The sequence below is a fragment of the Hippichthys cyanospilos genome, chromosome 6, assembly GCF_059441005.1.
Source record: "Hippichthys cyanospilos isolate Australia breed blue-spotted pipefish chromosome 6, RoL_Hcya_1.0, whole genome shotgun sequence".
In the NCBI taxonomy this organism is placed as follows: Eukaryota; Metazoa; Chordata; class Actinopteri; order Syngnathiformes; family Syngnathidae; genus Hippichthys; species Hippichthys cyanospilos.
Window position 1 is genome coordinate 19,461,459 of NC_142374.1, and position 23,635 is coordinate 19,485,093.

Below are 23,635 nucleotides of genomic sequence, written 5' to 3' on the forward strand. Positions count from 1 at the left end.
AATCGGTTAACCTGTAGATTTTTTTGTGCTGATTAATCGGATAAAACAAGTATACCATACCATTATTATTGCTATCTATGCTTATTTTTTCTAAGTCCCTCTGTGGAGTTTTCTATCATTCATTAGCATTAAGCTAGCAGATTTTGTTAGACAGTGTGGTTTGTTTGAACATTTCGCTGTTTAAATTAAAGATGGGACTAGCGATAATTTTAGTAATCGGTTAACCTGTAGATTTTCTTGGCCGATTAATCGGATAAAAAAGTTGACCTTACCATTGTCATTACCATCTATGCTAATTTTTCTTTAGTCCTTCTGTGGAGTTTTCTATCATTCATTAGCATTAAGCTAGAAGATTTTTTGACAACGTGGTTTGTCTGAACATTTCAGTGTTTAAATTAAAGATGCGACTAGCAATAATTTTAGCAATCGGTTAACCTGTAGATTTTTTTTGCCGATTAATCGGATAAAAAAGTTTACCATACCATTATCATTACCATCTTTGCCAATTTCCTTTAGCCCGTCCGAGGAGTTTTCTATCATTCATTCACATTTTTGTTTGTTTGAATGTTATAATGACAAACAATTGACCTTAAAAATTGTATTTCGCAATAATCGGACTATTTTTTTCCCTGTAAACGATAATCCTCCGAAAAACGAAATAATATACTGCGGTGAGCAAGTTCTTTCACTACCGACCAGCGGTTAAGATGTTAAAAATCCGTCTTGTACCCCGCTTGCGTCACAATAGACACCAAGTGATATAAATAGGAACCAGAACATCGTCTGAAAAGAACAGCGCAAAAATAGTGTGCAGCAACTAAAACCCCAGCTGGGAGGGAGCGCGTTTGTGTGTGTGTGTGTGAGAGCGCGAGAGAAAGCAAGCAAGAGAGCAGGAAGAAGGAATGTTGCCGTCTGGAGAGCAGCATCCCCCCCGCCCGCCCCCCTACCTCCAGCACTCGGCTCCTCCCCCTCTCCCCTCTCGGCATCGCTCCCACGCTCCGTGGACCCTCCCTCCCGGTTTCTCCCGAGGTGCCGCCCGGACGTTTTTTGCGTGTGTGAGGGAGCAGTTGATGCCGAGCGCCCGGTATTGTGTGGCTCCCCCCTTTCGCTGCAGCTGGAGTGGGCGCGCGGTACTTACTCGTGACCCTCTCCGTCGCCCACGCGCCGGCTTGCCGAGCCTCTGCCGAGGGAGCCCATGGACGGCTTGCGCTTACCTCCGCTCATCGAGGAGGCTTTGGACGCTACAGGTCTGCGCGCTAACGATTCGTCACTCTCCGTGTGTGCGATGTTGCGCCGGTGGTTATTTTTAGCGCCGGGGTGGAGGATGGATGGAAGGATGGATGGATGAGGAGGAGGTCAGGTGGGCAGGAGGAGGGGAGATTAAAGTGAGAGCTCGTCGCTATCAGGCGAGCAGACGGACGGATTGGCATGCGTGCGGACGGAGCCGACGCACCGGCAGGTAAATGGGAGGGGGGTCGCTTTGGGAGGCGCGTCGATACTTTATGATCGTGCTTTTATAGCCGTTTGCTAGCGAGGTCGAAGTTTGAGTGAAAAACTACTCGGGTGGTTTCAATGCAGGTTCCTACTGAGGAATGGGACCGGGTCAAGGAAAATTGGTGGAAAAGCAAAGCTAACCTGGTTCGGTTTTACATGGCAATTTGTCTTTTTATTTGAATTATTTGAATTGTTTGTTGGTGTTTTAACAAGGCTACGTGAAAAACACGTAGTTGTTTTCAACAGATTTTTGCACGGATGGAGGCAACTAGGTAAAAAAATCTGGTTCACTTTTACGCCACAATCTGCCTGTTTTTAAGAAGATTAATTTTCTATTTAGGCTATAAAAAAAGTTCTCAAGGTTTCAAAGGAACTTTACACAGAGAAAGAGGATTTGGTCAAAGAAAAATAAGGTGAAAAATATTGCTTTATGCTATTTTGCAATTGACTCTGGAGATGTTGGTTTTCTATCAGGGCCACCAAAAAGTTTCTCTACTGGTTTCAACAGAACTTTCCACAGAGAAAGAGGAAACAGTTCAAAGCAAAACTAATCTGTTTTAATTTTGCATCGCAATATGTCTTTGTATTTTTAGCAGTTTGTTGGTGGTCAAACAGGGCTGCGCAAAAATTACTCAGTAGGTTTCAATAGAACAAGGAAAAAAAAACATGAAAAAGTAATTAAAAAAATGGTGGAAAAGCGGACCTTATCTGGTTTGCATTTATGCCAAAATGTGTCTTTATTTTAGCCGTTTGGTTTTCTGTCAGGGCCACACAAAAACTGGCACACTCCTGGTAGTGTGATTACTAAGTGGTCATGTCATTTTGCACCCTGGGTGAAATTTCAGGTCCTTCCTTCCAGCACTTTTCTTTGGATGTGAAATGTATTTAATGTAAAAATTGAAGGATTTGATAAAATACAGAATAAGACTTAATATTGATTTTTTTTAATGAAAAAAATCTAAATTTATAGCCCAACCGTATCATAATAATTTAATAAATTGAATAGTGATGAATAGTTTTGTCCAAAGAGCGCTTCCGAGATTTTTACAGTATTCTTGTATGTCACGTTTTCATAGCCGTTTATTAGTTTGCTAGCAGCGGCCCACGAAAACGACTTCATCGATTTAAAAAGCGTTTCCTGCGACGAAACCAAGCGCGGTCGAGTTAGATTTAGCAAAAAAGCGGTGCTGATCTGGTTGTGATGGAGTGCTATCCTGGTTTGTGTCTCGGTCCAATTAAAAGCGTCATTTGCATGCTTCCTAAAGTTTTCTTTGTATGTGCATGAAAAAGACGAGCAGATAAATTGAGAATGCATGCTATGTGTTGTTTTGGGTGCATGTGAATGAGGAAGTTTTTTTTTATCTGCTTTTGATAGACACGCAGCTTGAGAACGTTTCTCTGCGCGTGTTTATCGGAAGGATGTTTATTAGTGCATGTAGGGCGTCTGCTGGGGGGAAAAAAAAAAAAAAAACTCATGCAGGTCAATAACCAGTAAGCAGTGTCAAACATGCGGTTTCCTCTTCCTGTGTGTGGCGGTGTCCCGCCTCAAAAATGGATAAGGATTTCGGTTCGATAGGTGCAGGATGAATGATTTAAATTGCATTCTGCGCTTTTCACAACAGTGAGGAGGAATTCCTTGCTTCCGACATGCTTCGTCTTGTTTTTCCTTATAAAACTCCAAGCAGGCCGCCTCGTTCAGCGCAAGGGGGGAGCAGGAAAATGTTCAAGTGCAACTTGGTGGGACGCGTGGCGTTTTAATGTGGCGAGAGATTTGAAAGCAACCAATTGTGTGATTGTAATTGCTTCTAGCACTGTATATGTTTTTTTTTTCTCCGACCAATCAGATTTCAGCCCCGATGTTGCCATGTCAACTGATCTGCCCAAGGCGTTCACAATCGGTCGTGCTGAATCATAGGACGTAAACGTGTTTGTATTAGGAAGATAATATCAGCACGTTTCCATCCAATTGGTTGGTTAAAGCAAATCTTGCTACAATACTTTTTTTTTTTTTTTTTACATTGTGTAGCACTTTCACAACAAAACATATCAAAACTTTGCTTTGAAACTCTAGCTTTAGTTCCAGTGTAAAACGCAATTTTAAAAGCCAAACAATGGTTTGAAATCCCGCTTTGAAACCCTAATCTTAGTTTGAAAGCCAATTTTAAAACTAACCCAGTTGAAACCCTAAACACAGTTTAAAAAAGTACTTTGAAAGCTTTACCATAATCTGAAATTTACACTGGAACCCTAATCTTGATTTAAAACCCTTCTTGGAAACCCTAACACGAGTTTGAAACCCTATTTTAAGACCGTAATCCTGTTTGAAAGCCTACTTTGGAACCTCAACCCTGTTTTAAAATCCTTCTTGGAAACCCCAACACAATTTCGAAACCTAACTTTGAAACCTTAACCCTAGTCTGAAGTAATAATCCCTAACCAAAATTTAAAACTCAATTTTGAAACCCTAATCCTGGTTTAAATCCCTTCTTTGAAACCCTAACATGAATTTGAAACTCTATTTTGAAGCCCTACTTCAAAACCCTAACTTTTTTGACACCCTTCATCAAACCCTAACCATAATTTAAAACTACTTTCAAACACTGCTTTGAAACCCTAACCCTGGTTTGAAACCCCTCCTTTGAAACCCTAAAATGAGCTTGAAACCCTACTTCTTAACCCATTTGAAACCCTAACCCCTTAAAACTACTTTCAAAGCCAAACACAAGTTTGAAACACTACTTTGAAACCTTAATCCTGATTATAACACTTCTTTGATTCCTTAACCCTTGCTTGAAGCCTTACTTTAAACCCATAATTTGTGTTCAAAACTTGACTTTTAAACCCTAATCTTCATTTGAAACCCTACTTCGGAACCTTAATCTCTGTTTAAACCCTTCTTTGAAACCCTAACATGAGTTTGAAAGCCTACATCAAAACCTAAACCTTAGTTTGCAGCCCTACTTTAAACCCATAACTTTACTTTCAAACTTGAGTTTGAAACCATACTCCTTATTTAAACCCCTACTTTGTAACCTTAATCCTTGTTTAAAAACCCTAACAGGAGTTCAAAAGCCTACTTCAAAACTTAACCCTAGTTTAAACCCTACTTTAAACTCATAACTTTAGTTTAAACTCAACTTTGAAACCCTGATCCTAGTTTGCAACCTCTGTTTTGAAACCTTAATCCTTATTTCAACCCTAACACAAGTTTGAAAGTCTAAACCTGAACCCTTGTTTGATACCCGACTTTAAAACCCCAAACTTTAGTTTGAAACTCGACTTTGAAACACTAGTCCTCGTTTCAAAATTCTACTTTGGAACCTTAATCCTTATTTAAAACCCTTCTTTGAAACCCTAACAAAAGTTTGTAAACATACTTAAAACCCTTAATCATAGTTTGAAGCCCTACTTTAAATCTGTAACCTTCGTTTAAAACTGGACCTTCATCGAAACTCTAACACAAATTTGAAACCCTCCTCTGTAAGCGATTGTAGACACAGTGAACTTCTTAATCAAACCCTAATCCTTGTTTACAACCCGATTTTAAAACCCTAACTTATCTGAAACCCTACTTTTGAAAGCCTGGCCCTAACCTTAGTCAAAAATCTACTCTTAAACCCAAACGCGAGTATGAAACCAATTGGGTAACTCACTTGAGCGTTCTCTGCGTCCCCCTGTATTGAGTGCAGTGCCACCTGCTGGCCAGGGTTCAGCACTGCAATCAAACTTGACATATGCTAGCTGTTTGTTGTAGTTTACAGCCATCAGCCACCATATTGCGCCTCCTACGCGTATGAGCCACCGAGCGGCTCCATATTTTCCCACTCGACCAATCTCTCCACAGCGCCTACACACACACAAAAACACACTCCATCCAACCTTTGCACCTGCCTCGCCTACGTTGCTCCACTCCTGGCCTCCGCTTTCCCTGCACTCCTGTCCGGGGAAAGCCGATGCCGTGCCCCCCCCCCCCCCCCCCCCCTCCCCCCTCCCCCCTCCCCCCTCCATGCCGTGAGACGCACTGCCGGCCCCGCAGGATGCACGGGCAGAATTTCTCATGGCTCTCCGGGACTAATAAACAGCAGCGGAGTCGGCAGCCCCAGAAATCTGTGAAAACATCACAGCTACAAATTTCCCACGGCGGGACTCCGAGTGAAAACAAACCCTCCCCCCCTCTTCTTGTTTTAAAATTTGGTCTTCATCTTAGCCTGCACTGGAGTCTAATTTTCTAATGATCATGCTGCCTTGCGAAAATCATGTATGCAGTCTACATGTGTTGCTGCATCGTGTGTGTTCAAAGTGTTTTTTTTTCTCCAAAGATTGCTAAAGAAAAAACAACTCAATGTGGGTCCATTCTTGCCCCCTCCCCCCCAAAAAAATCTGGAAGATTACGATTTTAATTAAGGAAATAAACACGTATTCAAAGATTTGGTTTAATATAAAAAAATCCAGAGGAAAATCTTCAGACAAAAATAATGAATACTGATTTAAAATTACGTAAACTTAACAATCATAGTTTGTGCATAGCTTATACAAATGATTTATTTTGCCTTTTCTAGCAGTCAATTATTTTTTTGTCCATATTTAATTTGATCACTAAGTTATTATCTTAAATTATTATTATAATCATGCACAATTAATACCTTTAAAGACACATTTTTGACCTTACTGTCGAATGAAAATGACATGACCTGTGCGTAAGGCTTGGGTAACAACCAATCATGGCTCACATGTTGGTCATGTGACATTTATATGTTGAACTATAACTGATTGGTTGCTAAACGAGCACGTCATTTAGTCAATTTGTGTTTTTTAAAAGTATTAATTGTCTGTAAAAAAATGTTTTGTTGTGAAATTAACTCATTCAATTCCAAAGACGTAATTTTACGTTTTTAAGAGTCTAGACATTCCAACCCCAGGCAATTATAAATATATATTTTTATATATTTTTTTTCAAATGTTTTCAACTGTTAAGGTAAACGAGTGTCTAATATTGATTAAAATATTAATGTTTTTACTCCTAAAAATGGCTAAATAAATCGACTATCCATTTGGATTGCACAATTAAATCGTTAATACCGATTTTAAACGCGTCTTGTAAACCCGCAATCTGACAGGATCGTAAAATCCGGATTTCACCATTTAGCTCATTTTTAAAACGATTATTTGATCACGGTTGATTGCCGAGTTTGACAGCCATGCAATTTACCATAAATTAACACCAGCATAAATATTTGCTGGCGACTTGCTGGATTTTGTGTATTCGGCCGGTTGATCCGGTGCACGTTTTTCATCAAATAACTGTTGTCCTTTCCCCTGTGCACCCGCCACTCACATGTTGAGCCGTGGCCTCATTTTGGCCCCAGTTGATGTGAAAAGCTGGCAAAAGAGATTGCTGTCAGGTGGGAGGCACTGATTTGCAATCAAATGGATTACCGGCGCCTCGTTTGTTCTCTCGCTATTCGTGGATAACGCATGGGGCGAAGCTTAGATTAACCCTTTGCAAACTATACACGTTGTGTTTTTTTTTCTAATTTTGTAAATGCTTTTAAAGGCGTAAGAATCTAAGTTTTTTTTTAAATTTCCTTCAACCCCTCAAATTGTAGGGTAAATTTATTAAAACCCACAAAAAATAAAAAAATGGTACGGTCTATCTTTGTAGTCAGCCATTAATTTAGACACAGCCATTAATTGGTCTCTACTGCCACCTACTGTCTTGAGGTGAAACACCAGAATTTTCTGGTTGTTGACATAGTTTGACCACCGCTCAATGGAATGTTGCAAAAATTACATTAAAATCAATGTCACATATCCTATTAAAATGCATCTCAAAATTTGTAATTATAATGGTTTTCTATGGTTCAAAATTTGGACAATTATTATTTTTGTACACAAAATCTCTTGCAATCACATAGAAATGTCAGAATCATTACATTTTGAGATTTTACACATTTTAAACACCCGCTGGAAATTTCAGCTCCCTAGAGTTTTTTCTTTCCCCCTTTTTTTCATGATGTCATTAAGAAAATCAAATTGTAGATCAAATTTATTAACACCCACAAAAAATTAAAAAATGCAATGGTCTGTCTTTGTAGTCTGTCCTGTGATGATGACGCTTTAAGACACAGCCATTAACTGCTCTCTACTGCCACCTACTGTCTTGAGGTGAAACACCAGAATTTTCTGGTTGTTGACATAGTTTGACTACCGCTCAATGGAATGTTGCAAAAATTACATTAAAATCAATGTCACATATCCTATTAAAATGCATCTCAAAATTTGTAATTATAATGGTTTTCTATGGTCCAAAATTTGGACAATTATTATTTTTGTACACAAAATCTCGCACGTCTAGCTGCAATCACATAGAATTGTCAGAATCATTACATTTTGAGATTTTACACATTTTAAACACCCGCTGTAAATTTCAGCTCCCTAGAGTTTTTTCTTTCCCCCATTTTTTCATGATGTCATTAAGAAAATCAAAGGAATATCCGTAAATTGTAACATAACGCCACAAGGGTTAATCGCCTCCCGTATGAAGACACATTTGTGTTTATTTGCACTCGCACGCTCATCTGATGAGGCCTAATGATAGCATATTTATTCCACTGACCCACTTTCTCTTACTTCCCCTTTAAAAAGTGCAAAGCTTTTCCCGTGCGATGCTGCCGGTCTACGGCAACAAGCATCTTTATCCGGGGTGACTTTCCACTTGCTGCCTGTGAGCGCACGTCACCACAGCGACCGGTCACGACTATCATTTTACGAGCAACCCGTGCAGGGACTTCATTCTCCAGATTTTGAATTTTTTTTTGCTCCTTTCCACCCCTCCTACTCCAATGAATACTGTGCAACGTGTTTCATTGCTAGTGTGCAAACTTCAAAGATGCCGTGTGCATTATGCATGACCTACACGGGAATACATTATGTGTGTGTGTGTGTGTGTGTGTGTGTGTGTGCTCATTAGAATACTTGGTCATGTATTAAACAAGGCTACACACATAATAGGATCCTTAACATCAGCTGTGTTATAATGGTCGAATGTTGCCCCCTCAGATGTCCCCCCCTCCCCCCAACCATTTCTTGTTTTGCCATGCAAATGAAAATGATAGTGTGCACTTTGTTTGTTTGTGTGATTTGCACTTCTTTTTTGCGTGCCGCTTTTTGTGTTTTTTGTATGCTCCTTTTCTGGTTGCATGTTTTTTTTGGATGGTCCTTATTTGCGTGCCTCCTTTTTCTTGCATGCCTTGCATTTCTTTCATTTTGTGTGTACGTTTTTATTGTGCGCTTTGTTTGTTGGTGTGATTTGCACTTCTTTTTCGCGTGCTGCTTTTTTGTGTGTTTTTTGCATGCTCCTTTTTTGTTTGCTTTTTTTGGGTCATCCTTTTTGTGTGCCCCTTTTCCCTTGCATGCTCTTTTTTCTTGTGTGCTACATTTTTTGTGTGCTCCTTTTTAATTTGTGCTTCATTTTCTTGGGTGCTCCTTTTCATTGTGTGCTTCTTTTTTCTTGTGTGCTACATTTTTGTGTGCTCCTTTTTATTGTGTGCTTCATTTTCTTGGGTGCTCCTTTTTATTGTGTGCTTCTTTTTTCTTGTGTGCTTTTCGTGTACGTTTTTTTGTGGTTTGATATGACCTTTTTTGTTTGCTTGGTTTTTTGTTTGTGTAATTTGCACTTCAGGGCCACGGTAGTTATAGGAATGTGTTTTAAAAGAATTGTAATAATTCAAAGTCAAGTCTAGTGAGCTCACATCACAATACGTCTGCCAAAAATGGCTTCTCTTTGATATGATGTGACTAAATCCTTGCTTGTGCGACACGACGTGAATCACATTCACGCTAGCTGAACTCACGCAGTCACCAAAAATCCGAAAGGAAACAAAAAGCTTTTTCTGGCCACGTTGATCTTTGAATTTCCTCTGGGGCAAGTTGACAAAGATCCCTGCTTGTTGCCTACCCCGCTGACTGCTGTGACAATGTCCTCCGCTGTGTCCGCATTACACAAGAACGTCCTGCGGACCAACTCCTCGCTCCTTTCTTTTTTTTTTTTTTTACTCATCACGCTCCGCCGCTTCAGGCGCCACTTACTAAACTGTCCACGATTGCGTCTAGTGGAATGACACCAAACAGTCAAAACGGGTCATCGTGTGCTTTAACCGGATTGAATAAGTCTTGAGTTGACTTTTCAAATGTTCTACTGAGGTAGCGGCTATCATTTTTAAATCTGGCAAAAAAAATCTCACGGTGGGGAGGGTTTAGTGGTGAGAAATAATTACGGCGAGAAAGACAAGATTCCCATGAGCCCAGATTACATCTGTGAGACTCACTTTTAATTAGACGCATCTTTAGTTAATCCTCGGCACGGTCCCCTGCTGCACTCGTCCTTCCTTCGTCACATTTTTGCCGCCGCTCAGCAAGCTGAGGGAGATAAAGAGTTAGATGACAAATTCCAGAATGTCAGGATCAGCAAAATTAACATAAATGGCGTTCGCTTACAATACATTCAGAACTTAATGCTAACACTCAAAGAAAACACCATAGATGTGCTAACAAAGAACACACGAAACAATGTTTACAGGCATTTATTCTTTATCCTCTGCAAAGAACAGCTTACTGTTTTCCTAAAGAGCTGAGGCTGCCTTATAGCGCCCCCAAGTGGCTGAGACGTGCACACCAGAAGAACCACAACATCTTTTTGTTTGTAATACAGCTCAGGTCATGTTAGCTTAACGCTAACACAAAGGGGATACATAGAGGGGCTAATATATAGCATGGAAAACCACTCATGTGGACTGATTACCTAACCATACTCGCTCATATATTCTTTATCCTCCGCAAAAAACAGCTTTATAAGTTGTGGCCCCAGCCACGCATATCTTGCGGCCTTTTAGTGCCCCCAGGTGGCCAAGACGTGGACAACAGAAGAAGCAAAACATTTTTGTTTTCAGTGCAGTGGCAACTTTGTGCTTAGCTCATGTTAGCTTGATGCTAAAACTTAAAGAAAAACAACACATGCAGATTATATATCAATATTTATAGTCCGAATGTCTCGATCCCGATCATGGAAATGTTGTTTTGAGCTTTTTTTTCAAATGATTTTATTGTTTTAAATTTAAGAGCTACGAAAGTACAAAACATTGCAAACAAAAAACAAAAAAACTGCATTATAGAAAACACGGCAACAGATCCAGAAAAATGTTTTAGGCTACTTGATTTATACGCTGCTTCATTAGCCGTATCAAATGTGTTGTGCTTCTTTTTAAGAAAAAATAAAACAACTTATCCAAGTTGTAATTTATAGATTATTTTTATTCTGTCCTTAACATAGGTAGTCGTTAATCAAAATAAGATGTGTCAGACTTGGGTGCAAAAAAAAAACAAACAAAAAAAACTGGACATCCCTAACTCACAGATATATATTCTTTATCCACTGCAAAGAACAACTCCTATGAATAGCTTTGTCTGCTTTTACTGCCCCCGTGTGGCCAAGCGCAGCATCTTTTTCTTTGTAAAGCGATGCTCACTGATGCGGAGGGGCCGTTTTTGGTTCTAATTTGAATCCCCCTCATGGTCATTGAGCATGGCTGAACGTCACGCCTCGCCTGCGCGCTTCTTTTCTCATGAGCAAGCAACAGCTGTGCATGATGTCATCCAGATTAGGGGCGTGCAAATTTTTGAGCTCAAGGGCCACATTTAATTTGTGGGATGGGCAGGCGGGCCAGGGCATTTCTAAATAAGATTAGCATTCTTTCAAGGCAAAGATTAAGACTTTTTTTTTGTTATTTTGTATGATGTTTTTTCTTTTTTTTAAATATTTTAAATTCTATAATGTATAAGCGATTGTTTATCTAAAATTATATAGAATTTAGAGCAACAAATTCACCAATTGTTTGATGAGATGAATGAACAAGTGAAAATATAAAAACATCAAATTCATATAAATATTTAGGTTTATAATAAATACATTTGTGAATATTATAAAAAATAACAAGTCTATGATAAAACGTTAATAACAGCATTTTAAATACATTTACGTGTATTTAAAAATGCTGTTATTAACATTTTATCATTAAAAAATGCTCAATTTAATGAGGCGAATGAATAAAAAACAAGCAATCAATTGTCTACAAATGACGACTTTTTTATGAGAGGAAAAGGTCACATTTGTTTGTCCCACCTTTTTTGAAAGGTCGCTTGGGTTATTACGATTGACTTGGATTGCAAAATTGTGAGTCATCATAATGACTTCAGCAAGCCCCCCACCCTTTTCCCGGACCCCTCCCTCATTTTTGCATTCCCGGCTCACTTACGCCCCCTGCTGGATTGATAACTTCAGACAGGGTGCAGGAAAACATTTTGTTTTTCAATGCGGTGTTGGCAGTAGAAAGGATTGTTTTCTGCAATCAAAATAAAGTTTTTAGATATCTACAATTTTTTTGATCGTTCATCTGTCCAATAAATATTTAGACTTTCTAGACTATACTTTGATGACATGTAATGCAGCAAAATCTTAGACGAAAAATAATTTAGCTGTCAAATGTATATAATGGACATGAAAAATAAATCAATTAAAGTAGTATAGTAAAAATGTCTAAATAAGTGAAGGATCTTTTGAAAAAAAATATCAAAATTACCTATAAAAATCCACTTTAACTTTTGTGCTTGAGTACATCTCAGACTGTATTTTTTTTACTTAAGTAGAGAAGTTTAAACAGTACATTTTCTTTCAGCAATCTTTCTCTTGAAACAAGTATCTGTACAGGAAAAAAAGACAAGTATACGCGTCAACGGCAGTGAATGAGTTAAATAAATATCTGTACCTATAATTCAGTACAGTCTCAGTATTTTTCTTCATATATTTTTCATCACTTGTGCAGTATTTTGTCCAATCCTTTCGTCTTTACATCAAAGGGAAAGCATTAAAAGAAGGCACGAGGAAGCTGAAATTTCACCCAGACGGCGACAACATGTCAAAGTTCAATATGGCGCGAGCGCTTATTGGGATGCGGCATCCCTCGGCTAAAAATGACCCCAAAATGATCAAAACATCGCCCAAGGCGTAAATGTAATTTTTGTGAGTGCGTTTCTTGGCTTGCTTTCGCCTTCGTCTGTCTTGGCTCCATTCTGTCAAGCATCTCAGCTTCAGCCATGATGAAAAGGTGGCGATACTTTGAATATTCAAAACTAGGCCTCTAAAAAAAAAAAAAAAAGAAAAACGAAAATTCAAAGGCACTTTAATCACAAGAGGGTGCTATTGATTCACGAGACAATGGCGGGGCTTCCTTTCAAGCAGGGCCGAATAAAAGAATTGAAGCCAGGAGGCTTTTGTCACCTCCATCTGAAGCCGACTGCTGGCTTTCATGTTTCCTTCAGATGATCTGAGCGAGCTCAAAGCGGACAGCAGCCCCGTCGCGGAGCACAGAGGCGTGCTGGACGAGAAGGTGGAGATGGAGCGCGAGCGGCTCGGCAAGGATGACGACGGCGAGGATGAGGAGAAAAAGGAGCTGAGCGAGGAGCAGGAGCTGGAGGAGCTGAAGGCTCAAGTGCTGCAGCTGCTGCTGGAGCTGGAGGACGCCAGGGAGACGTCCAGTAAGCATCACGAAAGCTTCCTGGAGTTGCAAGGTGAGACTCGCGGCGAGGAGCCGCTAGATGGTGCTGTTTCGCCGTGTATAGTCAACTCCGTGATATGAGATCACTTTTTTTTTTTAACATGGCTTTACCCCTCCCGCTCATTAAAACTTTCCACAGGCGCCCGTTTTTACCATCTTGCGGTCATAAAATGGGAGACTCACTGCACTGTTAGCTTTTGGAGTGCAAAACGCCATAGGTTGAATTTGAAGTCTCTTCATCACAATGCACACTCGAACAAAATATATATATCAACAGAGAAACGCGTTCATTATGCTTTCATTCCACTGACACGGTTGTGAAAGTCTTCATTTGTCTTCACGACGGTATTCTGCTTCCCCCTGGTGGCCATCTTGCCAGAAAGTTGAATGCGGTGTGTCCAAACCTTTGGCCTTTACTGTAACCTATTTAAATCATTGTTTCTTTATAACAAAATGACAAAAAAACGTATTTTCTCAAAAGCAAAAACTTGGCAAATGATATTCTTCATACCACCAGGGGGAGCCCCAAAGAACTTATTTCAGTGATGTAACCCCTGTGAAATATCTTTTATATTATTTTATCTTTTAATAACTTAATAACAAATACATATTTTTCCACAAAAATAATCGACATAAAATATCATACCTGTTCAAAAAAAGTATAAATAAATATGATAAATATAAATGACATTAATTTAATTTTTAATAAATATTTGTCCCCCAAAAATAATCAACATAAAATGTCAGACCTGTCCTCAAAAATAAATATTTGTCCACAGAAAAATATTCAACTTAAATTTTCCTTTTTTGGGATCAAATTAGAGATGTGTTCACAAAATAAATCAGTAACTTGACAGGTAACAAGAGGTGGCACGTGACAATTTGGGTCGAACCATTCTAGTATGGGGAGAATCTGAGTTTTTACAATAAGGAAATTGAATTAGAATCTGAACACAAATATGTTTTATGAATTTTCCTGAAACTATTATTTTTAAAGGATTTTGCATGTTTTATTTATTCAAGTACCCCCATTTGAGAACCACTGACTTAAAAGAATATTAAATCTATGTGAGTGACTGAATGGGTGAATGAATTGGATAATTATTTTTCATGTTTGAATAATTTCTTTAAAAAAACACACATTTTGCCACTTGTTGTTGACTGAAATTGACATGAGATTTACTCACGACTGAGCTTGTGTCACATGACCAAAACCAGAAAACAAATTCAGCAAATGTGACGTCATTTTCTGTCAACAAGTGGAAAAATGTGTTTTAAAGCCAATAATTGTCCACGAAAAAAAATTAGTTTCAACAAAATAGTATCAACAAAATATTACCATAATATCACTGCTGAAAACTGGTTAAAAAAGTTTCGTATTCCTTGTATAATGATGATGCACAATCTGTTATAAATTTGAATTTTGTTGAATTATGTTCCTAGCAGGAGTGTATTATCAAAATCTATTTAACTCTCATGGTACGATTCCAACAAGTACTTAAGTTGTCTGCCAGATAGTTCAAATTGTAAGACGGATCACGAATAATTCATGTTGCGCAATAATTCATAATGCTGCTGCTGTGCTGGAGGAGCAACTGGAATAATAATAAAAAAAAAAAAAAAGAAAAAACACCTGGAGCTGGAGGAGAGTCCCGTATAATTTTTTTGCCTCCCCCCTCATTCGTATATGAAAACGTCAGCGCTCGCTGTCGTGTAAAAAGCAACGCGATGATCTCAACTTATACCGCAGCTCCCCTAAACAAACTCAAACGTGTCACCTCGTGTATATGTTGTCCCTGATGTCATCTTTTGGAGGCCCTGAGAAGTTCTCGCAAGGCCTTCTGGGTAATGGCCTGCAGTCATCTCACCAGCGTGTGCGTCACGCCAACACACGCGTGCGCGTGTGGCAGCGGCGCATTCCCGGGACAACTGCGTACGCCGGAGAAGCTTCCAGACTTCCCGTTGGGACGGCTCAGCTGTTCCCCGCCGCCAACTGTCGGGGTTCCTCAGGGAACATTGTCAGGCAGTGACATAAAGTGGAGGGGGAGGGAACGAGCGGCTATCCCTGTTGCCGGGGGACTATTTTAGGACTCGGCATGGGAAATTGGTATTTGGAATTAAATCTCCAATTAAAAGTCGATTAACCATTAGAAGCCCCCATCAGGATTGTGGAAAGAAAATAAATGGGGACACTCTGAACTTTGTTTTTTAATTTTGGTAAAGATTTGAGATTTTAATCATGTTTTCAATTTGAAGTGATTTACGTTCAATCCAGAAAGTTTTCAAATCAAGTTTTATCTTGTTTTACGTTCCTAAAAATACCACAAATAATGCGAGTCCAGAAAATACAAGTTGGTATTTTGTTTGTTTAACATGTATATACATCATAAATTATTTTCGTTCACTGAAATGTTTTATTTATATTTTCCAATTGATGTTTACCAATTTCCAGTATTTTTTTTAAATTTTTCATTCACGCTATTTTTTCTTGTTTTTTCATTAAGAGCATTTTTTCATTTAATTTTGTATTTTTGACATTTGTTTTGAAAAAAACATTTAAAAAAAACATTTATGTATGTATACATACTGTATAATGAATTATTTTTCATGATGTTATTAGTTTATCATTATGTTTTCCAATTATCAATAGTCTTTTTTTATTGACAGTATTTTTTTGTAAATGTGTATTTTTCGTGGAAACGCATGTTTTTCCATTGAGTATTTTTTTTCCATTTAATTTGATATTTTTGACATTTGTTTTGAAATAAAAAAATCCCTGCACACAGTTTATAATTTTCTCAAACATGAACTCCCTCTTTTAAATACTCAAATTAATTCAAACCTTCTTGAATAAAAAAAAACAAAACACATTTATTAAGAAAGAAAGGTCAAAACATGTATTATTTTAAAATGTTTGGATGAATAAGCAACAACTTGAAAAGAATTTAAGACTGAAAACAAACAAAAAAAGAAAGAAAATAATTGACTGAATTTGGAACATTAAAGTACTTATTTCTCCTCGTTAGCTAGCATGCTAATTCTGTTAGCTTGTCACAAACGATTATTTAACGATTTATTATTTAAGACAGCGCGATTGTAATAAATGAATGTTACCTCGAATTTATCGACTATCTTGTACATATATACTCTTAAGTGAGAAGATTGAACTATAGTGCAATTACTTCCCGCTGTATTTAAAAGCAATTAGTCCGAGAAGCGGATGAATCAATATGCAGTAAATTAACTATGCAACTTATTTCCATCTAATTAAATCAAGTATGTCTTGATTACAGTACGCTAACACGACGCATTTGCTTGGAATTGTGTTATCTCTATTTACAAACGTTTGCTTGACGAGCGCTCGCTTGATGCATTTACTTTAAATCATGGGTGTGGAACTCCAGTCCTCGAGGGCTGGCATCCTGCATGTTTTCCGGTTTTCTTTCCCCAACACACCTGATTCAAATAATTAGCTGATTAGCAAGCTCTGCGGGAGCTTCGAAATGATCCCAATCATTTGAATCAGGTGTTTTTGAGGGAAAAGGTTTGAAAACATGTAGGATACCGGCCCTCGAGGACTGGAGTTTGACACCTATGCTTTAAATGGACTCCTGTTTTGTCACTAATGGAAAATGACAGACTGTAGAAATCGCAAGAAAACTACATAACAACTTGCGTTTTCCTCCGGAAGCACGCAGACATTGGCACACGTCGCCAAACTTGCTTTTGTCCCTCGGTGTTACTTCAAGGGCGAGCGGCTTATCAAGTTGTCATCTTTCGGTCCGTCTGCTGAATTGACATGTTCCTCTTATCTCTCCTCCCATTTCCCGCATCTCTTTTTTTTTTTTTTCATCCCCACGTCCTTACCTCCCCCTTCAGGACTGTTGGAGGATGAACGTCTGGCCAGCGCTCATCAGGCCGAAGCCTTCACGCGACAGATCCAGAATCTGCAAGGTACAACAAAGATGCAATTTTGAATAGCGCTCGTGATGTTGATAATAGACACGGTGGCTGGGAAATGTCACCGCTCAACTCTCATCTCGTGAGACTTAAAAGGAATTAAATAGGATAGCTCACGGTGCTCGTATGGTTTCCAAGTGCTGCAGGATGAACTTTTCAATGTGAATGTTCCCAGATAGGGTGAGGAATAATAAATGAGCGCGATATCAGAATCGGAAAGAAAGGACGTGGATTTGAACCGCTTGACTCAACTGGATCGTTGGAGCTACAAAACAAATGACCGCGTTTTAGGAGCTGGGGGTTTTTTCAGTTCATCTATGTCTTCTGGTTTTAGGTCAGGGTTGGGCAAACTACGGCCCGGGGGCCCATTTGCAGGCCGTTTAAGCTTTTTAACTCTTTTAATGCCAAGTGTTATTGGAAAAGGAAACCTCTAGTATTTTTCTAACCCTAAGCCACCTGTCAAGGCCAACTGAATTTTGGGTGCTGCGTCTATGTAAATGTGGTTGCTGCCATTGAAAGATTGACTTCCATTCTTCAGTTACATTTGCATGTAGGTAACAGCTGTTATAAGTGTGGAAACACTGCCATACAATGGTCACAATTATCACTACAGTGCTCAATTGGCTTATATTATGTAAGCAATAGTCAAGGGTGTCAACTCCTCTCCAGAAAAAAAAACTTATTTGACCAGAATTTTACGATTTATAATTGTTTTTTTTAAAAGACGAGAAATCTCGTCCATGGCACTGAATGAGTTAATCCGGCTCCCCAAATTTAAAGAATGCATCAATAAAAAGGAGAGTGAGAATGTTAATATCCTGAAGGAAAGCCGAACTATCAGTGCTTTCAAATATTAACTGTTAGCATGCGGAAAAAAAAAGTTAAATACTTGAATAACATTGTTGTAATACTTCTATTCAAATTCAAGCTCGATTTTGAGATATTTTTTCTCTCATGATGTGGATTATCAAAACACTCCATCCATCCGCTCCTGGACCGACCCTTATGTTAAATTTTAGAAACCTTTGCTGCCCTCGAGTCGAAAAGTTTGCCCACTCCTGGGCCAGCTTCACACTACAGCCTAAAGTGAAATATTTACAATTATCGACTTAAACCCTTTTTGATCATTTTTGGGTCATCTTCTTCCATATTAACCAATGGATGGCATAGTGCGATAACTAAGTGGCTACTCCATTTTGAACTTTGACATGTTGTTGACACATGGGTGAAATTTCAGCTCCCTCGTGCCTTCTTAGAACGCTATCCCCATTGATGTAAAGATCAAAGGATTGTTAAAAACACTTCTTCGTTCGTATCCATCCATTATCGCTTATCCTCATTGGTCAGTTAGATGCATTCAAGGTAATAAAAATCCATTGCACGACATCAATCACCAAATTCTTTTCCGCACTACACAGAATGTCGCAAACAAAAAGTAATCGTGTGAGCCAAACTTCGATTAATGGGTTATAAAATGTTTTTGAAATAATTTCACCAAGGATTTAGGAATAAACATCAAGGTCTATAGGCAAAGAAAGACACATAATTAAAATATAAGACTCAAACAAGGACCGTAGATTTCTGTTGTCATGGTAACCGATCGAAGGTATAAAGAGCGGGAGTCTCTTCAGAGATCTTCTTGAAAAGAGGAGCATTCACTGACTCACCTGGCATTATCTTCGAAGTAATTGAATTTCCAGTAATGTATGCAAGCGATGAATCTCACTGGAGTCGCTCGGAAACAGTCGGAGGACGCAAAAGCGCCGTCAGGGATTGGAAACGGACATTTCGTTGGTTCATATTCTGAAAACAAAACAAAACAACAACAAAAACCGTGTTGTTTCATTTGTACAAGGCCTACAAACCGGATGACCTCGTACAACTGAAACAATGAAGTGAAGTCCTTGGGAATGTTAGCTGAAATCTGATTGGACAAATAATAATAAAAAAAATAAAAAAATAATAATAATAACCTGCAAATGACATTGAGCTGCACATGCTAATAAATGAAGACAAAATACTTAAAATAACAGAACTGATATAACCTCATACATTATTTTACAAGTTTAAACAACAAAGTTTTAAATGCTGGTCCAGTGTTTTTGATGATGATTAAAGACTTCAGGACGACCTTGAAGGTCCTCACGACACACCAGGAAGACATTTGCAACAATTTTGCAAAAATGATGTCAGCCTTTGTGTCGTATTGCCATTATTTTGTTTGTTGCTTTGAATGTGAAAAATACTGTGTGACATTTTCCTGAAACTATTCCGTTTCATTCCAAACAATACAAAAAAAAAAGTTGCCGTCAATTGCATCAGCTTCTCGCTCACACACATTTTACACACTCTTTACCGGTGGTGAGAAGTCACCAAAGAACAAAGTGTCTTGCACAACTTAACTTTTTCTCTTAAAGATAGCTTCTCTAAAAGAGTATTTACTTTTTTTTGGGAGCACTTTTGACTTGTTATCCATACATTTTGGAAAAGTTTCTACTTCTTAAGTCAGGGGTGTCAAAACTGGATGAAAATGTTTTGCTAGCTGTAGATTTCAGAAGCGGGCAGTTCGTCTGAACTGATGGTGACAGCCCGACGTTTTGCCGACAAACCGACGAAAACATTTTAAAAGTGATGGTTAAAGACCAACGGAAAAGTAGATTTTGTCATGTTAACCCGTTGTTGTCATCTTCACCATCTGTGTCACCTGCTAAAGTTTTGTGACTTCATCCAGTTATGCTTTTGAAATTTCTGAGAAATGTTTAAACCAACATATACTTGGGAGTAGTGTAAGCACAGTCTAAGTAGGCAACAAGCATACATACATGCACCCAGGAACAACTGACTGAATGAATAATAGAGCATTAGCATGCAGCAACTACTATTAAGAGAAAGTGTACTTAATGTATTAAACTTTCCACTTGGAGAAACACTTCCTTCTCATTGAAAGGAGCTTGCATTCATTGTACAGACCTGAAGTAAAAACCGATGCTTATAATTAAGTATTAAGAGATTTCTGTGTTGTTTTGCCTTAAATATGATATTAAATATGATTTGAATGAATAAATCGCTTACACATAGTTGAATAAAGCAAGTAACCTATGGGCACATTGCCGTAACTGTCTCACTCTGATTGGCTCTTAGCCAGGAAATGTAAGATAGAAGTTCAAGGCTAACAGAAAATTGTGTGGTATGTCTACGTAAATATGGGTGCTGCCATTGAAAAATTGACTTCCATTCTTTAGTTAGAATTGATGTCTGTAATTTATGTGGTTGTAAGTGTGGAAACACTCCCATCCAATGGTCACAGTTAGCACTACAGTGCTCAACTGACTTATATGAGGTAAGCATTAGTCCAGGGTGTCAGCTACCCTCCATAAACACATATTTGACCAGAATTTTAATATTTATTATTGTTATTACTGTTTTAAAGGGTGAGGTGCGGGGCACGGATGACTGACGGACCAGCAAAAAAAAAAAAAAAAAAAAAAAGTAAAATGACTTGAATTATAGCAAATCGAGTATAAGTTTAGAAGGGGTTTGGTTGTCCACATTACTTTTGTCCCCCTACTTTTTTGACAGCCGTCTTCTAACTCTCCCTCCCCTTTTCTTTTCTTTTAAAATGACATCAAAAGCTTGTTTGGACACCACTTCTTTGCATTGTCAAAACAGACTTTTCATTTTTTTTACACTCCGCAGATGACAACTAGATTTGTTTTCTTCTCAGTTCCGTCACGATGAAAGTTTATGAAAAATCAACAATTTTGCGCGTGGGAGTGTTTTTTGTTATTTTTCATGCCGAGTTATCAAAATGTCTATTATGCGTAACGGACAAACAACGCTTATTCCTCCTCCAGCCCAGCTGCGTTCGGTGCAGGAGGAGATGGACAGCTTGGAGGAGGAGAAGGAGAGCGAGCTGGCCGAGGCTCAGGAGGAGCTGCGCGCGGCCCAGGAGGAGGTGCTCCTGCTGCAGCAGGCGGCCGAGGAGGCGGCGGCCGAGCGCGAGAACGACATCGCCTCGCTGCAGGAGGAGCTGTGCCGGCGGCGGGCCGAGCTCCAGCGCCTCAGCGACGACACGCAGGAGTACGAGCTGGAGATCACCACGCTGAGGGCCGAGATCAGCATGAAGAGCCAGCGCAGGGAGGCCGAGAGGAGGGAGGGTGAGGACCGGGAAAACCTCCTGAACACGTGCCCGCTTTGCACCAGAACGCCCCCGGGAAAAGCCAAATCCGCAGTCTAGAAACAACTCCCCAGGCGCCTTTTTAGAAATTTGACATTAGTTACGTTTCGAGGTTTTTACCCCCTATGTGGTATTTTGCCCATTTTGGGTCAATTTCTTCCACGTCATTCTGGCAATATTTTAACAAAGAGATGGCACAATCCCGCGAGTGTGAAAACTAAGTGGTACCGCCATATTGAACGTTGACATGTAGTCAACATCTGGGTGAAATTTCAGCTCCCTGCTTTCTTCAGTTCATGCTTTACCTTTGATGTGAAATGCCTTTGATGTAAAGATCAAAGTGTCCAACGAAATACTACACCAGGGTTAATTAACTTTTAAAATAATAGTAAAACTTTTAAAAATGTAATATATTAAGGAAAGTGACAGAACAAGAAAAGACAAAAAATATACAGGCCAGCAGTTTTTGTAAGTCCTGATTTTTACAAAGTTATCATCTCACAATATATATTAGAGATAATTCATTGTCATTTATATATATATATATATATATATATATATATAAAATTATATTATATTATATATTATATTTATATTTTATATTTTATATTTTATATTTTATATTTTATATTTTATATTTTATTTTTATATTTTATATATATCTTATATTTTATTTATATTATATATATATTATATTTTTTTATATATTATATTTATATTTTATATATATTATATTTTTAGATTTTTTATATATTATATATATTTTTTTTTTTCACAAGTCCAGATATTCATTCCCATGTATTTATTTATTCATAATTGTTTTGTTTTTTTTTCCAAAAATTCCAACTATTGAGCTAAAGGGGGTCTAAAACTGCCTGGTATTTAACTCTTTCAATGCCAAGCGTAATCTGAAAAGGCAAGCATTTTGACGCAAGGGAGACAGAAAATTGTTTATGTAGGTGGTACCATATGAAAGATTGGATTCCATTCTTCACCTCAAAAAAGAAAGAACAATTTCACCATATTCCGTTTCGTTTGAAAATAGGGACACCAAGCTATTTTGGACAAAAGGCGAAAATGAGATTTTTGTGAAAAGACGTGTTTTCAGCACAACAGTGACTTTGACACTTTTTTGTAGCATCTGAAACATCTAACGCCCCTTCCCTTTGATCAAACTAACAAAAAAAAGAGGGAAATGTGTTTTTGAGACTTGTGTTTGTATATGCATATGACATTATATACATTATATACATAATATACATTAGGACAGTACTGGCCACGAGTGGCATCTATCATTCAAGTAAAAAAACAAAACAAAAACGTAGTTGTTAAGAATTCTTGTCACTGGAACACAATCTAAGTATCTTACATGACAAAATTTCTTGTCCATGGCACTGAGTTAATGAACTAAGTAATCAATTACTTTTCTTAATGAAGTACTACAGAAATCAATTGCTATTATTTTAGTAAAAAGCACCTTATATCTAAAGTACTGAAGGAATGAATTACTTTTGTAACTGAACTATCAGAGTAACCATCATAATCAATGACTTTAGGTACCAAAGTAATTGTTTAGGTATTAATTGTCGAAATTAATTGATTACTTTAATACTTAATTCATGTAGTAGCAGCCATTTTTTTGGCTGTCCAGGCAAATGCTTAAAAAAAATTGAAAAAATACCATATAACTGACATTGAATGTCTAGACTCTTGAAAAACGTAAAAATCCGTCTTTGGGATTGAATGAGTTCATCACTGTCGGGCTCAACCTCATAACAATATTTCTGCCTTGTCACCTCTGCAAAGGCTTTAGCCCGTCTTAATCCGAGTCCCTGTTCCTTCCAGGCGACGTGGACCTGCTGAAGGAAGAGTGCCGGACCCTGCGGGACGAGTGCCAGGCCTTGAAGGACGACAACCAGCGTCTTTCGGAGAGGCTGCAGCTGCTGCGCAGACAGAGGACAGGGTGAGAGGTCGCTTTTCAGCTGCGCTTAGAAAGGATCAGCTGACGGGGATACCTTGTGGAATCGTGGGCCAACGACACCGCCCACCTGTTTGATGGCCGGGCTGTTGTAACATGAGGCGCAGCCGCGCATTTGCTACCTGGGCCTTCAGTGGGGGCTGAATCCTTAAAATGGCACCGTATCGCCAATATGACACTCTGATGGTATGATAACCGTTAGAAAAAATATCCCACTTCTGGGAGATGACTGGATGTTAAGCTATTTTTAAGACAAAGACATCCTACGTATCCTTCATGCGTGTTAAGACGGTTAAAAAAAACAAACAAACAAAAACAAATACAGTGGGCCCCCGTGTTACGAGATTGATCCGTTCCGCGGTTGGGCTCGTAAGGCGAATCCAAACCTATGTTAAATAGCTAATGCGTTTAGAACCG

General features: G+C 38.6%; 1 protein-coding gene across 6 annotated transcripts in view; it reads left to right on the top strand.

The window, feature by feature from the left end:
• The first annotated feature begins 992 nt into the window (after positions 1 to 992).
• The window catches only part of LOC148422680 (coiled-coil domain-containing protein 136-like), a 30,003-nt gene continuing 7,360 nt past the window's right edge, over positions 993 to 23,635 (top strand). For 4 of the 6 annotated variants that reach the window (XR_015865943.1, XR_015865942.1, XM_088417706.1 and 1 more), the window contains exons 1-5: positions 994 to 1,247; positions 12,868 to 13,116; positions 16,983 to 17,057; positions 20,918 to 21,220; positions 23,086 to 23,203. Coding sequence is in view for 4 of the 6 variants with exons in the window: in XM_088417706.1 (XP_088273832.1) it covers positions 1,196 to 1,247; positions 12,868 to 13,116; positions 16,983 to 17,057; positions 20,918 to 21,220; positions 23,086 to 23,203 (797 nt within the window). In the remaining 2 variants the exon portion in view is untranslated. Of the gene's footprint in view, positions 1,248 to 12,867; positions 13,117 to 16,982; positions 17,058 to 20,917; positions 21,221 to 23,085; positions 23,204 to 23,635 lie in introns of all 6 variants that reach the window. The other 2 variants (XM_088417705.1, XM_088417704.1) reach the window with 1 other exon arrangement.